Source organism: Heterocephalus glaber, unplaced genomic scaffold, assembly GCF_053883595.1.
Source record: "Heterocephalus glaber isolate CG9 unplaced genomic scaffold, H.glaber_assembly_v1.0 deba00001564, whole genome shotgun sequence".
In the NCBI taxonomy this organism is placed as follows: domain Eukaryota; kingdom Metazoa; phylum Chordata; class Mammalia; order Rodentia; family Bathyergidae; genus Heterocephalus; species Heterocephalus glaber.
The window spans coordinates 21,444,187-21,459,010 of record NW_028258351.1 but is presented as its reverse complement, the minus strand read 5'-3'; the positions used below and the strand labels follow the sequence as shown (position 1 = coordinate 21,459,010).

Here is a 14,824-nt window from a genome sequence, read left to right as displayed (position 1 = left end):
GTTGCTTTTTTGTTAAAGCCTTTGTTCTGGTCTCCTCTTCAGGAACATCCAGTATCCATCGCTTGGCTCACTGTTCTGTCCTCCTGTTATCATATTTTTTTCATCTTCTTTGGATTCTGGGAAAAAAATTTCCACTTTGTTTTGTACATAACTAATTCTTGGGGGGGAGGTTAATACTAATTCTACATTTTATTGCAGCCAATTTGCATCTTCCTTCTGTTACAGTCTTTCAAATTCCTCTGTAATTTTTGTCATTTCCTGTTCCTTGTTTATGTAATTTGATTTTATTTTTCCAAACCCACTTGGCTCCATCCTTTGCTTTTTTCCCCTTTTGTATAGTCTCTCTTTTGGATCTTTGATCATTGATCCTGTGTCTTCCTGCCCTTTATTGAGGTTGCTAACAACAGTTCCTATCTCTTGGATATTCTGTGAGATCATGATTACAAGTTTGTGCCTACCTTGAGGCTTCTGAATGCTCTGCCTCTATCGATATTCTGCAGATAAAGAAATCCTCTATACTGCTGACCTCACCTCACTCTGTGAATTGCTGTTCAGTGCCTTCACTCAGATCCATCGAGAGCTGGGTTTTGTGCACAGGTAAAGCTGATGCATCATTTGGGCTGCTCACCTGTCTACTTGTTTGGTGAAATAGCCCTTCACTCCCTCCCAGTGTTCTTGAAGCCCAGTTCCTACCACAATTCCCAGCATTCATTCATTCATTCATTCATTCATGGTTCTGGGTACTGTACAGAGACTAAAGTATGAACAAGAAGGATGTGGCCCTGCCTTCCTGTATCTTATAGTCTGTTTCTCTCCTCCTCTTCCCTCTCCTCTCACACCCTGCTACTGATGAGTCTCTGGATCTCTGACTTTCAGAAGAGCATGAAGACAACACCAGAGTCTCCATGTTTTTTATGCAGCTTCCCATGAAGACTACACTCCTCAGAATGTACTGTGCCACTGCCAGGGGTGCCACACTTCCTAGCTATTTCTTATGAGTCGAAATCTTTGAACAGATAAGAAGGCTTCCAGAACTGGAGAGACAGTACTTTCACCTTTGAGACAAAGGAAAAGTGGCTAGCATTCTTGTAGATACAGACTCTGAACCTGGTCACATCCTCCTTGTGGGAGGCAACACACTGCATAAGAGTCCCACTCTGTGTAGGAGTCCTGCCCAACCTAAAAAAGTGTCCATCATGAAGGCAGAAGATGGAAGTGAATCCCCAGCCTCCATCCCAGCTTCATCTTGATCTTCATGGTTGCCCCTTGTGATCATGTCACTCTTGTCAAGTGCAGAGCAGAAGCAGCAGTAAAGACCACTTCTGGCCATTGTGTCCAGGACTACTTAGGGCACACGGATAATGGACCAGTTCCAAGGGACCGAGGCCCTCCAGGCACACCTTACCATGCCCTGGCTACTTCTGGGTGCCCAGCTGGCCATGTGGTTGGGGAAGAGGGAAGGTGCTGGAGAGTCCTTTGTGGAGGAGCCTTCAAGCAGTGCCAATCACATCACTGGGCTCATTAGCAGTCATTGTCATGGCAACGGGTCTGCCAGAAAGTGGCTCGTTAGGCTGACAACTTCAGAGATGTTATATATAGATCTGGATGTGGGGGGAGAGGGGGTGCCGAGCCCTGTGGATATGCCTTTCTTTAGAGCTCCTATTGCTGCTGGGTTTGGGGTGTGAGAACATGAAGAATGAGGGTCCTTAAAACTCTCTGATCTGGCTGCTAAATCAAGGGTCTTACGACTGCCGGGTAACACCTGCAAGTAGCGTTTGCTCACTGCTTCAGAAGGTAAGAGGCAGGTGCTCCCAGAAGCATCCCACAGGTGGAGGTGGTGTCCCAGGATGAACTTGAGGAGTGGTGGAGGCTGTGGGATCTGAGTGTAGGGGTCGGTACTGCCTAGAGGCTGCAGATGTACTCTGGAGTTGTTCTTAAAATAGTCTGTTTAAAGGGCTCGGGGTTAAGAGATGGTATCCTTTTCTTTAATAAGTAACTGTGCAGCTTAACATTATCTTTTTACAAATTGCACTTGTTAAAATTTTATGTTCCCTCTCAGTTTCCATTTGAGAGGCAATGTTTTCTCTCAGTTGCTTCTGCTAATCGCTGCACCTGAGTAGCACCAGACTATAGGATTCACCCAGGATACATGCTAGAAATGGAGACTCTCAGACCCCAGGTTGATGTGCCGGTGAGTCTGGATCCAGGAATGTGTAATTAGCTCACATGCCAGGTGACTGATGTCCCGTATAGGCACACTTCAGGAAACATTGCTGTAAGGGCGTTTTTGTTTGCCTTATTGATGGGTTTTTTTGTTTTTGTATTTTGTGGTTTGTTGTTTTTGGTGCTGGAGATTGAACTCAGGACATTATGCATGATAGGGAAGCACTCTACCACCAAGCACACTCACAACAGGGCATTTCTTTTTAATCTTGGGGTGACTTCCCTTGCTTACCTGTTTCCTTTTATTCCAGGGTGAATCAATAACTACCATTAAGAGGAATATTGGGGGGAGGGTTATTCTGTTTTAAATAAGGAGACAAGGAAGTCAGCCTACAGCTGGGAAACGTGACGGCTTGGATGAGGGTGGTGATATTTTTGCATATCTCCTGGGAAGCCATATGCTCACTTGGGGACTGTGAAGACAGGCAGGAGAATCAGGCCTGGATGGTCACCCTCCTTGGGTCAGAGCTGGATCTTGGATAGTTCAGGTGAAGAAATAGAGCTGGGGAGAGCTGCGGAAGATGGGCCAAGGTGCTTTAGGTAACTGGATAGAAATCTAGAACAAAGCAACGATTTCTTTGCCTGTGGTGCTAGGGATTGATCTCAGGGCCTCTTGTGTGCTAAGCACATGCTCTGCCACTGAGCTATACCTCCAGCACAAAGGTAACATTTTATAGTAGTTCAGTTTTACCATTTAACTAGCTGCACAGTGCTGGGCAAGTTATTAAGCCTTCAAACTATAAGATTCCTCAGTTTAAAATCGGAATAAATGCCATCTAGGAGACAGGCTGATTGTAAAGATTAGGTAACTATGTGAAGTATCCAGCCCAGGCCCAGTGCACTATAGACATTTGGTTACTGATAAAAGCCATTGTTGGGTAGAAATGGGATCTGAGCTCAGATCATTCTGGAGAACCTACTAGACTAGTTTGAAATGGTCTAGGAACCTCTTGATATTCCACATGAAGTAAGGTAAGATATAAAAACTTGGATGCAATTGTTGATAGCAACATTACTCATAATGTCCAAAAAAGGAAACAAACCAAATCCCTGTCGATGGATGAATGGATGAACAAAATATGATACTTATTTGTTTATTCAAGCAATGAAATATTACTCAAATTTTAAAAATGATGTAATGATACATTCTCCAACATGAATGACCCTTGTACCAATTTTGAGGGGTGGTGCAGACTATTGATAAATTTTCCAATATTCTTGGGCTTTCATATATACATAGTTGAGAGGATTGTTGACTGAAAAAATGAGGGCAGTGGGCTGGGGATGTAGCACAGTGGTGCTGCAAAGCACAAGGTCCTGAGTCCGGTCCCTGGTACCACCAAAAAAAAAAAAAAAATGAGGGCAGAATGGGAGAGACTGAATCCCAGCCTTGTGCTTGGCCCAGCAATGACTCCTTCCAGAGGAAGAGGCACACTTTTATAATTTCCAAAGATGTCTGTGCATTAGGTTCAGAAACTCTGAGTCAGAGGAAACTACCTTCATCTCCCTGACCCCACCCTATTACCTCTGGTTTTGTTCTTTCTAGGTAGGGCCACCCAGGCGCCTGACTATGTCACCTGTGCTTCTCATTTTTATTCTCAAGCAAAAGAGCTGAAAATTGAACGTGAGAAGCCACAGAGATGAGGGAGGGAAGGAAAGGATTGAACTTGGGAGGAAATCAATTAGATGAAGAAGTGAGGAGAGACCTTAATTACTGGGTGGTTACCCACACAGTATTCTTTTGATAGCTTTGGGCAGCTCTTGCAGAAGGCTGACTGCTCTTGACCTCCATGGTCACAAAGACCAAGGTAACATTGGTGCTTTGGAGCTTTTAAATGAGGGTTGGTAGGTGCTGTAGCCTAACTTCTCCCTTTACTGTGTATCTTTAAAAAAATATTTTTATGGGCCAGAGATTTAGCTCAGTGGTTCTGTCACCTGCCTCACAAGTGCAAGGTCCCGAGTTCGATCCCCGGTACCAAAAAATAAATTTTTTTTACTGTGATAAAATAAACCTAAAATTTATCACCCAGGACTTTCACGCACTCATAATATTATACAACCATGGTCACTATCTAGTTCTGAATATTTTCATAACCCCTAGAAAAAAATCCTGCACTCCATACTTCTCTCCCCCAAGTCCTTGGCAACCACTAATCTATTTATGCCTCTAGGCCTTTGCCTGTTTTGGACTTTTCATATAAATGGAATTATGTGACAAGTGGCATTTTTTGTTTGAATTCTTTTAATTACAATCGTGCACCTTTAAAGGAGCATCTATATTATCAAGTGCATAGCACTCTATTTCTTTTCATTTCTAAGTAATATTCCATTGAGTGGCTATACCACATTTTGTTTCTCCAGTCATCCATGGATATACACTGGGGGTTGTTTTCACTTTGGGGCCATTATGAATAATGTTGCTATGAACCTAGCATGAGTTGCTATGAAACTAGTGTCTGAGTTTTTGTTGTGGTATCAAATTTGGCTGCATATCCTAGTGTCTCCATGTCTTTTGACTCTTGATTTGTGTGAGGTCAGCCAACAAGAGGAACTTCGTTTTTGTTGGGGGTGCCGGGGATTGAACTTGGGTCCTTGCACTTGCGCAGCAGGCAGTGAAACCACTGAGCTAAATCCCCGGCCCAAGAGGAACTTCTTCCTAAGAAAAGAGAAGGTAAAGGGACAGCAGCTGTCTCTGTTGATAAAGGGAGTGCAGTCAGCTGGTAGACGGGGGAGGACCTGTGGCTGTGTGGTGGGATGGACACCACCTGTGCCATGTTGCTGAATTAGGAAATAAGTACGTTTGGCCTGGGTGCCTCCTGCCTTCTTTTGTCACCTCTGGGTCTTCCCTGGCTCTACATCCAGGATGCCTTCCCTGAAAGATTTCCTAGTCAAGGGATGACCTCCTTGGTCATCCATGCCCCACATGTAGACTGGGCCTTCTTCTGAACTCACAGGGCTACTTGGATAATTAATCAGGGCCATTGTAAAGAGAAGAGCACTATACGCCTGAAAAGAAGGGACAGTCACCATATTTCTCTTTTGGAGGAGGGTCAGAAGGATGGGTCTGCTTGCTCTCTGGTCTACTTATTGTCCACCCTTCTCTGTAGAACATGTTGGCTAGCACCTTCAAGTGTTAACCGCTCTTGCAGGTGTTTCCCCAGTAGTCTTGGAAACAGAAACCTCAGAAAAACAACTGTTGGTGGCAACATCTTATACTTGATGAAGGTGAGGCTGGGTGTGCTCACCCCAGCTTCAGACCTCAGAAGGCAGAGCCTGGGGGAAGCCCAGTCCCACTCTGCCCCCCTCCTATGGGAGCCTCCACTGATTGGCCACTCCTGACATCAGCCCTTTGCTAGGTTTCCAGTGTGCGAATGTTTATCTTACTAGCAGCTTTTGTAAGTGGGCTGACATTAGCATCTTTGATTTTGTAGATGCGGAAATAGCCTGGCTGAGTCATTCACCTAAGGTTATGTGGTTACCACGTGACCCTGTTAGGCTTGGCACTGAGGCATTTTCAGCCTGAGGTCTGAGAGCTGTTTTTACTCTGCCTCTGTGGTCCCTCTCTCTGGGACCCATTCCTGGCCACAGTTGTTTCTGAACTTTGTTTAATCCCCTGTAACAATTCCCTATTTTCTCCCCAGTTATTGGGACAAGCACCAATAAGGCTTTTCCTTTTTGGGTGCTTTGTAATATTAGACTCAAGGAAAGAGAACCTGGCATCATACCCCTCTGGTTCTAGAAAGTTATCTTTGTAGGCAAACATTCATTCTTAAGCCCCATGGTCCTCCTATGCCTGCTTTACTCCCAATCCCCCTGGCCAAAATATATATCTGCTGTACGTGGGTAATTCACACACACATTTACTTTGCTCCTCTTTAGCCTACTTGTCTTACATGTGTTCTGGCTGTCTTCCAGTCCTGAAGAGGTTATAGGTGGGTGTGGAGGCCCAGGAAAACCTGCTCGGGTGTGAGCTTGTGCATAATGGACATGTGGTTCTGAGGAGGGCGGCCTGGCAGGACACCACACTGCTTTTGACCCTGATGCTGTGCACCTTACTGTCTTGTTTAGAAAATGACCTTCCGTGTGGAATCACCGAGGTGCCGCGGGCTTGTGGATACAGGTGTGGAAGCCAGAGACATCCAGGACACAGGACAAGCTTTCAATTAAGTTGTAAAAACTCATAGTGAAACCTACACAGTAGCTACACAAAGGGCGAGAGGGAGGCTGTGCTTACTCAAAATCCCAGAAGCAGCTAGGATTTACTGATAGCACATTACTTGCCACACCTGATGGCATGCAGACCACTGCAGGAAGCAGGGACTCTTGGTGTTTCAGCCTTTACCAGGCAGGAAAGCTGCCTGTGAGCTCTTGTTCCCACCGCTCCCTTATGCTATTTTCCTAAGCAGTGGTCATCAGTGGCAAAAAAAAAAAAACCCACACCTGTGGGCCTGGCTAGGAGATGCTAAGGACGTTGGGGAGCCAGTGACCTTTATGTTCCTGAATAGGCTCCCACCTTGATCTTGTGATTCAGATTCTTATTTTCATAAATTTCCTTTCTTCAAAAGGCATGATAATCATGTGGGCTCATTTTAGACCCTCTGTCCTTACTTCTAAATGTTCTTTTTTTGTTTTGTTTTGTTTTTTTTGGTACCAGGGATCGAACTCGGGTCCTTGCGCTTGCAAGGCAAGCGACGGAACCACTGAGCTAAATCCCTAGCCCACTTCTAAATGTTCTTTAGCTAAAAAGTTTTGTTTTTGTGTTTGAGAAAATTTAGATGGAACAGATAAGTAGAAAGAATAAAAATTAGTGATAATTCTACCACCAGGGGATTGCAGATATTTATCTACTCCATATATAGTTTTTCTGACATATATATTTTTCTTACTATTTTTTAAGAATGTAAATACTGTGGATGGTTAGAAGATTCAAACTGTATATAACTGCATACACTGGAAACTCAGTATCTTCTTTGTCTCAGAATCCCAATTCTCTTTGCCAGCATGTTTTGGATACTTGGTAAGAAGAGCCCCATCCAGTTCTTCATGGCTTATCTCTGTTACTACCGAACGTTTTACATCTTGGGCTGCTATGACTTGCATTAATTACCTCTGCTAGGTTTGCACAGCAGGCTTAGGGCTTTGTGTGCTGCAACACTCAGTGGTTCTGTGAATTCCAGGCCACAGATTCCACAGCAGGAGCTCATGGAGTGATAGGACCCCTGGCAAGTTCAGTACCCCTATGGTTGATTTGTGAGAGGTGTGAAGAGGAGAAAGCCCAGCTCTGTTAGTTGCCTGGCTTTTCCCTCTATGCTGTGATGGAACTGTCCCTTCTGCCAGGGGCTTTTGTAAAAGCAAGCACTCTTCATATCACATGTTCATGTCGCCCCTGAAAGCACATGTACGTTGCCTGTGACCTTCCTCCCCAGGGAACCATGCTGTCCTCACCACTAAACAATTTCAGGGTGACTTCACCACCCTCTGACTTTTCTGGTTTAAAAACAGTTGCAAAAAATGTCAAACGTGTGTGACCTTTTCTTTCCTCTCCAACAGAAGCCTGGAATGGTCCCCCCTCCACCAGGAGAGGAAAGCCAGACCGTCATCCTCCCACCTGGCTGGCAAAGCTACTTGTCTCCTCAAGGCCGGCGTTACTATGTCAACACGACCACCAATGGTAAGTCCTACTTGGGGGCACAGCCTGCAGCAGCCTTCAGGTGTCTGTGTCTCTAGAGAGGCGCGTGTCCTCTTCCACCTCCTCTCCCTGGTTTTATAATTTTTTCTTGATCAATCTATGCTAACGCTCTTGGCCCTGCAGTGCTGGGTGGTAGGGGTCTGAGCCTGGGTCTGCAGTTCTGGAAAAGTCCTCAAAAAGGAAGCCTTCTTTTCAAGGTTCATGTCATCCCTGGAACCTCATATCCTCCCTGGGCACCTTCGTTGAACCCGATCTCGGGGTTTGGGGTTGTATTTTTCAAACAGGACCTTGAAAGCTTTCCACGGGGATTTCAAAGCTAATTTAGATCAAGTTAAACAGGAGTGACTGTGTATTTTCTTGGTATTCTGAATGTCCTAATGATACTGATGTTCCAAAGGAGAGAGTACAAATGAGTGGTTTCCCTAATTGTACTTTTTCATTCTCCTGATGTATCTCACCAGCTGGCATTTCTCAGAATGTCCTTTAGGAAGTGCTGGGTCTACGGGTGGATTATTTATCCCAGCAGATGGCAGAGAGTCCATGAGCATTTCTGAGCTGAGTAGGACTGCACCTCTGTGCCCCAATTATTATAGATTTCCTGGGCCTTCCAAACAACTCCAGGATCCCATATATGGACTGGAATTGGTTTGGAAAAGGTTGTGCAGTCTTGGCAATCTGTCCCAAGGTGAGCAGGGCTGTTCAGGCTTGGTCATGGGCAAGACAGCGCAGAGCAGACCAGCTAGGAGCACTGTGTCTTGACCTCCGTGACCCCCAAGGACTTTACCGTGAAAGGACCAAGAAAAGCAGCACAGGACAGTTAGATTTAATAGGGATCTTAGGCATGCAGCCGAAGTGGAACAGAAGGTGTACCCAGATCCACCTGTTGGCCCAGCCTTGGCTTCTCAGTTCTCTGGTCTGTCCCCTCTTGAGTTCATGGCCACCGCTTGTCTCCTGGGGTGGAGGATCATTAACATGGGTTAGGGTTATGATCCTGCGCTAGGGAGAGGCGTCCTGGGGGCAGGAGAGCCAGCTGTTGTTTAGAGGAAGACACTGACAGCTGACAGCTGCCATTCTGGGTGGCGGGTTTATTCAGACCTCCTGGCACCCGACCTTCTGCAGGCTCAACTGGAGTGTTCTACTTGAAGAGGTGACTGGTGTTTCTAGGAAAAGGGAAGTAGGACTGTTTTTAACTGTCCTAATTGCACACTTCCTCAAAACAAACACAAGAGCAGCTTTGTCCTATTACTGAGACCCGAAGTTTCAGAGGAGCGTGTGTTTGTACATAGTTCCCCATCTGAAGGAACAATGCAGAATTTGGTGGTAAAGACTTGCCTAGCATGCATGAGACCCGGGGTTCCATCCCCTGTACCATGAATGAATGAATGAATGAATGAATGAATGAATGAAAAGTCCCTGGTTCTTTTCCCAGAGGTACTTATCACATATATCCTTCCAGATATTTATATTCTGTCACCTTCTAAACATGTATATGCTTACTTTAAAAACAATAAATTGAGGAATATTATCCATGTTGTATTTTAAATTATTTCGACAAGGTATTAGAGATATCTTTTTCTACTTTGTACATTTCCACTTAACTCATTTCTAATGGTCGCATAATAGATGATAGTGGATTCCATGAGTGGGCTACCACTAATAACAAGCACTCTCCTTGTTAATGAATTCTTAAGTCACATTTTATATCAACATACAGTGTGTGGGAGGTTTTTTTCCTGGGACTTGGACTTTAGCATCAGCCACTGGCTCAGAACCTTTCTATAGGCTCTGGGATACAGAGATCCCAGTGATGTTCCAGGCCACAGGGAGACTGACTTTCTCTAAAGGACCTAGGAGTGAATATTTTAGGTTTGGAGGTCACATGTCTTTGTCACAGCTATTCCACTTTACAGTTGCAGCCAAAAAGCTGCCCTAGATGGTATATAAGCTGTAAGTACAGTTTTGTCCATTAAAACTTTATATATAGATGCTGGATGTGAATTTCAGATACCATTTATGTGCTATACAGTGTCATTCTTCTTTTGATTCTTTTGCAGCCATTTAAAAATGCAAAAGGTAGAGGCTGGAGATATGGTATAGTGGCAGAATATATGCTTAGTATGTGAAGGGCCCTGGGTTCAATCCCCAGCGCCAAATAAATAAATAAATAAAGTATATCAAAATGTGAAAGATGATTTTAGTTTACAGATTCATGAACCTTATGATAATAGGGGGTAGGCAGGGTTGACCCATCTCATTTGCAAGGTAGTCTGTCAGTCTCCAGTAGGACTGGCTCTACTTACCCTCCCCCACTTTCCCTTTTCCACTGGGGGTAATCCTGCTTCCTTGTCTTGCGTTCTACATGATACATGCCAGTTTCATTCATCATGTAGTTGTTTTATTGGTTATATATCTACTCAATTGACTGAGTCATCATTCATTCTTTTTTTGTTTGTTGGTTTTCTGAGACAGGGTCTCACTATGTCATTCAGGCTGGCCTTGAACTTCTGGTGATCCTCCTGCCTCAGCCTCTCCCAAGTGCTGAGATTACAAGCATGTGCCACCATGCCCAGCATCATCATTCATTCACTACACAGTTATTAAGCCTCAGATATGAACCAGCTGGAGTGTCCCTGAACTCCAGTTGCTGATTTTCTTATAGTTAAAACAGATTTTTAAATTAACACCCATGTGCTTAAAATCTTGAGAAGGGCAATGAAGGAGAAGTCTGGGGTATTTGATGAATATGTCACAGAGAGACCCTTGGGGGTTTCAGGAGCTTCCTGGTGGAGGGGGCACCTTTCGGCTGGGATGGGAAGAATGAAGGGCTAGGGATGGGAAGCTCCTCAGTAACAGCAGAGAGTCAGTCACTGTGCTGGCCTCGAACATCATGTTAAGGATTTTGCTCTGCACCTAAGGGAGGAGGACGCAGCTGTTTTTCTGACTTTCCTTTGGAATTCTTGTTTTGCCCTTTTGGAATCTGACTGCTTTCTGCAGGAAAATCCCTATTGGAGCAGCCACTCATTCTCCTCAGACCTGCCTTCTTCCTTTTTGATCTGGAAGGCATCTGAGTTAGTGCCTCACTGGGGGCCAGCTGTGCCCCCCTTTCCGCCCTGACTCTTGGCTCTCTCATGCATGCACTTCATGCTGAAGCCCTGTCCCTCCCTCTCCCCTGGCAGCAGCTCAAGCACACACCAGACCCACTGCTCACTGTTAGAAGCCACTGAGGTCCATTCCTCTCTTCTCCTTTGTCTACCTTTCTTCCAACTACAGTCACTCTCAGTAGCAGTAGAGGATTGGTTCAGGACCCCTGGATGGTGCCTAGGTCCTTTACATAAGATAGCAGGGTATTTAACAGGGCCCATGCACAGCCTCCTGTATGCTTTCCTACATCTCTACATTACATGTTATAGCTAATACTATGTCAATACTGTGTAAATAGTTGTTATACTGTATTGTTTAGGGAATAATGACAAGCTAAAGAAAGCCTGTACATGTTCAGTGCAGATGCAAGAACATTTTCAGTCTTCCAAGGTGGTAAAAGAAGCTGCCAGTGCGGAACCACAGATACAGAGGGCTGCCTGAACTTCTCGTCATCCTTCCCATAATCCCTAATCTCTCTCCCAGAGGTGCTTAGGCATAAGTGTTCTGTCCTCTTTTATACACCACATACAAATATAACCGTTTGAAAGCCTGCTTTTCAATCGTGTCCCCTTGCTCCGGCTAATCTGCTTACTTTCCTATTAGGATTTCATGAATGAGGATTGTTATGGTGCAAATCACCATGCCGGGCTTCAGGCACATAAAATCATACAAGATGTCTTCTCAGCTTTCAGAGACAATAGTTCTAATGGGGCCAGAGAAATGTGTACACCTACAAGCATTGTGAGGATTGGCAAGGAAATCTAGGCCCTCAAAGGAGAAATGAGGCAACTTTATCTGATAATCAAAAAAATCTTGGGGAGGGACACCTTGATTCAGGTGTTTGAGTCAAATTGTAGCCCAAGCAAAGGGCAAAGCAATAGGAGAAAGAAAGGAATAGGAAACAAAGATGAGAAAAAGTTAGGGGTCTGACCTACAAAAGGCTCCTTGAGGCACATTGAGGAGCAAGGTCTTTGTCCCATGGACAGTGGGAAGCCAAGGAGAGTTCCCGAGCAGTGGCATGACACAATCAGGATATTGTGGCAAGATTGCTCATGCAGCACAGTGAACGATTTGAGTGAGCATGAGTCTGACAGCCTCAATGAGAAGAGAAATAATGAGGTCAAACACCAATCTGCAACGGTGGCTGTGAGGGAGGAGGTGGAATCTGTCAGCCAGGATGTGGCAGGTCAGGGATGGGGAGAGCTTGGATTCACCTAGCTTCCTGCCTTGCATGACAGAGAGGAATAGGTCTGGAATAAAGAAAATGAATCTATGTTAAGTGTATGGCTCATTGAGGGGCATTCAGGGCGAAGTGGTCCGAGTGTGTTTGGATGGCTGGATCTGGGTTTTAAGGGATACCTGGGCTAGAGATGGGACCCTGGAGAGCCCTGTGGGTACATGGCCCTGCATGAAGAGGGCAGAATGAATTTTCTTTTTTTGGTACTGGGGATCAAACTCAGGACCTTGTGTTTGCGAGGCAGGCAAAGTGCCACTGAGCTAAATCCCCGGCCCCAGGGCAGAATGAATTTTAACCCTCCTTGCCCTCTTGGACTGGTCACCAGTGGGTAGTGATCAACCTGCACAGCCACATGGGCTGGCCTAGAATGTGTATGTCTTCATGAGAGAGCTGCACATGGCCCAGGGCAAGCCCTCAGGAGATGGTCCTGTAACACAAAGTGTAAAGCAGGGGCCAAGGAGACTTCAAAGGGATTGTGAGAGACATGAAGAATCTAGGAAAAGATGGTGTCATGAAAGGCAAGGGGGAAAAGATTCTCAAAGGAAGGGGAGTCACTGAAATACAAACCAGATTTATGGTAGCATGATTGTTTAAATCCCAGGAGAAGACACAGATTATTTAGTAAATGGTGTTTAGTATAATGAGCCAGGTGGCTAACAGTAAGATTCAGTGGCTAAGTTAATGTAATAATGTTGCTTTTATATAAACTCCCCAAAGCCAGCAGAGGGTGGTTTGTGAAACTTTGGGAAGTCCCCATCTCCTTTATTTCCCCACAGCCAGTGGCTCTCCAGGGGATTTCATTGTCCAGGGTGGCCCTGATCTCAGTCCCAGGAAGGCCAGAGGCTCTGATCCCAGGCAACTGCTTGGCCTGCATCATCTAGGCAGGTGCTCTACTCTCCCCCAAAATTGATTCTGTGGCTGAGTTGAGAATGTCTTTAGTTCTTGGATGGTGAGCTGAGATCTATAGCCTTCCCTGACCAGGCACCCAAGCTAGGGCTAAAAGACTGTCTTAGTCTGTTCCGGCTGCTTTGACAAAGTATCATAGATTGGGTGGCTTATAAATCATGGCAATTTATTCTGACAGTTCTGGAGGCTGGGGCTGGCAGGTTAGGTATCTGGCCATGGCCTGCTTTCTGCTTCCTAGAGTGTTGCCTTCTTGCTCCCTTCTCACACGGTAGAATGGTAGACAGGCTCCTGTGGGCTTGGTTTATAAGGGCAATAATTCCAAGGGAGTGGAACCCTCATGACCTAATCACTCCTCAAAGATTCCAATGGAGATTAAGTTTCAACATAGGTGTTTTAATGGGGCGCGAACATTCATATCGTAACAGGGGCCTCTTGCACAATAGCTAATTGTCTTTCAAAAGCTCTATCCCAATATTGTGTGTTCCATTTATAACTGAAGGGCCAGATTTGCATTGCTGAACAAGGATATGCTCATAGATACTTGCTCTTCTTTTTTGGAGAGTTGCCGACCTTTTTTTTATATTGTTTAGGATATATTTACCATTTGGTCATTGTAGAGGTATTGGAAACTAGTATGGAAAGCCAAACTTGGTTTAGTTTAATGTATGTATTGGTACTTTACCACTTACTTATTAATCTTTGCATACTTTAAATCCAACAATTTTATCTCTATTTCATTTCTAAAGAGGATGATTTGAAGGAATCGCTTAGTCTTATTTCGCTAGAAAGCAGAGCCTGAGGTCTTACGTGTTAAGGCCTTACCTCCAAGGTGTCTGCCCAGAGTAGTGACAGAGGGTGATAAGGTGGAGATAGGCCAGGGAAGAAGTCACGTGATGTGGGATAGCATTTGACAGTGACACGCAGAGTGACCAAGTCCGTCACCCAGCAGGTGTCTTCACTTCTTTGGAAATGCTGTGGAGGAGCTGCCAGGCCTTGGAGTGGTTCACAAAGAAGCAGAGAGATGTTTTATCCACACATCTCCTGTGTCCCTTGGCCACACTTCTCCCCTTGGAGAACTATTTCTACACACTTGGGGTTGGACCATGTGACTCCCCAAATTCTTTCAGAGAGCCAGATTCCACCCTTTACAGACTGATAACTCATCCACTTCTGTCCCAGAGTGGGTGGTCAAAGGGCATGATTGAGGTACCAACTGAAATAGAAGGGGGCTTGTAGTGGACAAGTGAGGAATGGTCTAATGTCAGTGTCCCAGGGCAAAGACTCTTAGAAGTGCGTGCCATGGTATACATCTGTCTCTGATGTCAAACCTTGATGGCTGCCTCATTCATAATGTAGGTTTCAGTGGCTAATGACTTATGTGACAGCCATCCTAGGGGAGTCTTCCAAGTCATTTAATGTAGGAGCCACCAAATTACTGCCTGTGGACCAAATTCATTTCATAGCCTGTGTTTATAAATAAAGTTTTATCGGAACACAACCATGCCCCTTTGTTTATGTCCTGCCTATGGCTGCTTTGCACTGTGACAGCCAAGTTAACTGATTGCAGCAGAAACCATGGGGCCCTCAAGTCTGAAAATACTTAGTGTTTGGCCCTTGACAGAAAAAGC

The 14,824-nt window shown here is 45.1% G+C and overlaps 1 protein-coding gene across 13 annotated transcripts in view; it reads left to right on the top strand.

Annotated features, from left to right (window-relative positions):
• Positions 1-14,824, top strand: part of Gas7 (growth arrest specific 7) — a 228,466-nt gene that overhangs the window by 135,234 nt on the left and 78,408 nt on the right. For 11 of the 13 annotated variants that reach the window (XM_004857526.4, XM_021238520.2, XM_087191827.1 and 8 more), the window contains exon 2: positions 7,774-7,894. In XM_004857526.4, the coding sequence (XP_004857583.1) occupies positions 7,774-7,894 (121 nt within the window). Of the gene's footprint in view, positions 1-1,628; positions 1,795-7,773; positions 7,895-14,824 lie in introns of those variants that run through there. The other 2 variants (XM_021238519.2, XM_004857529.4) reach the window with 1 other exon arrangement.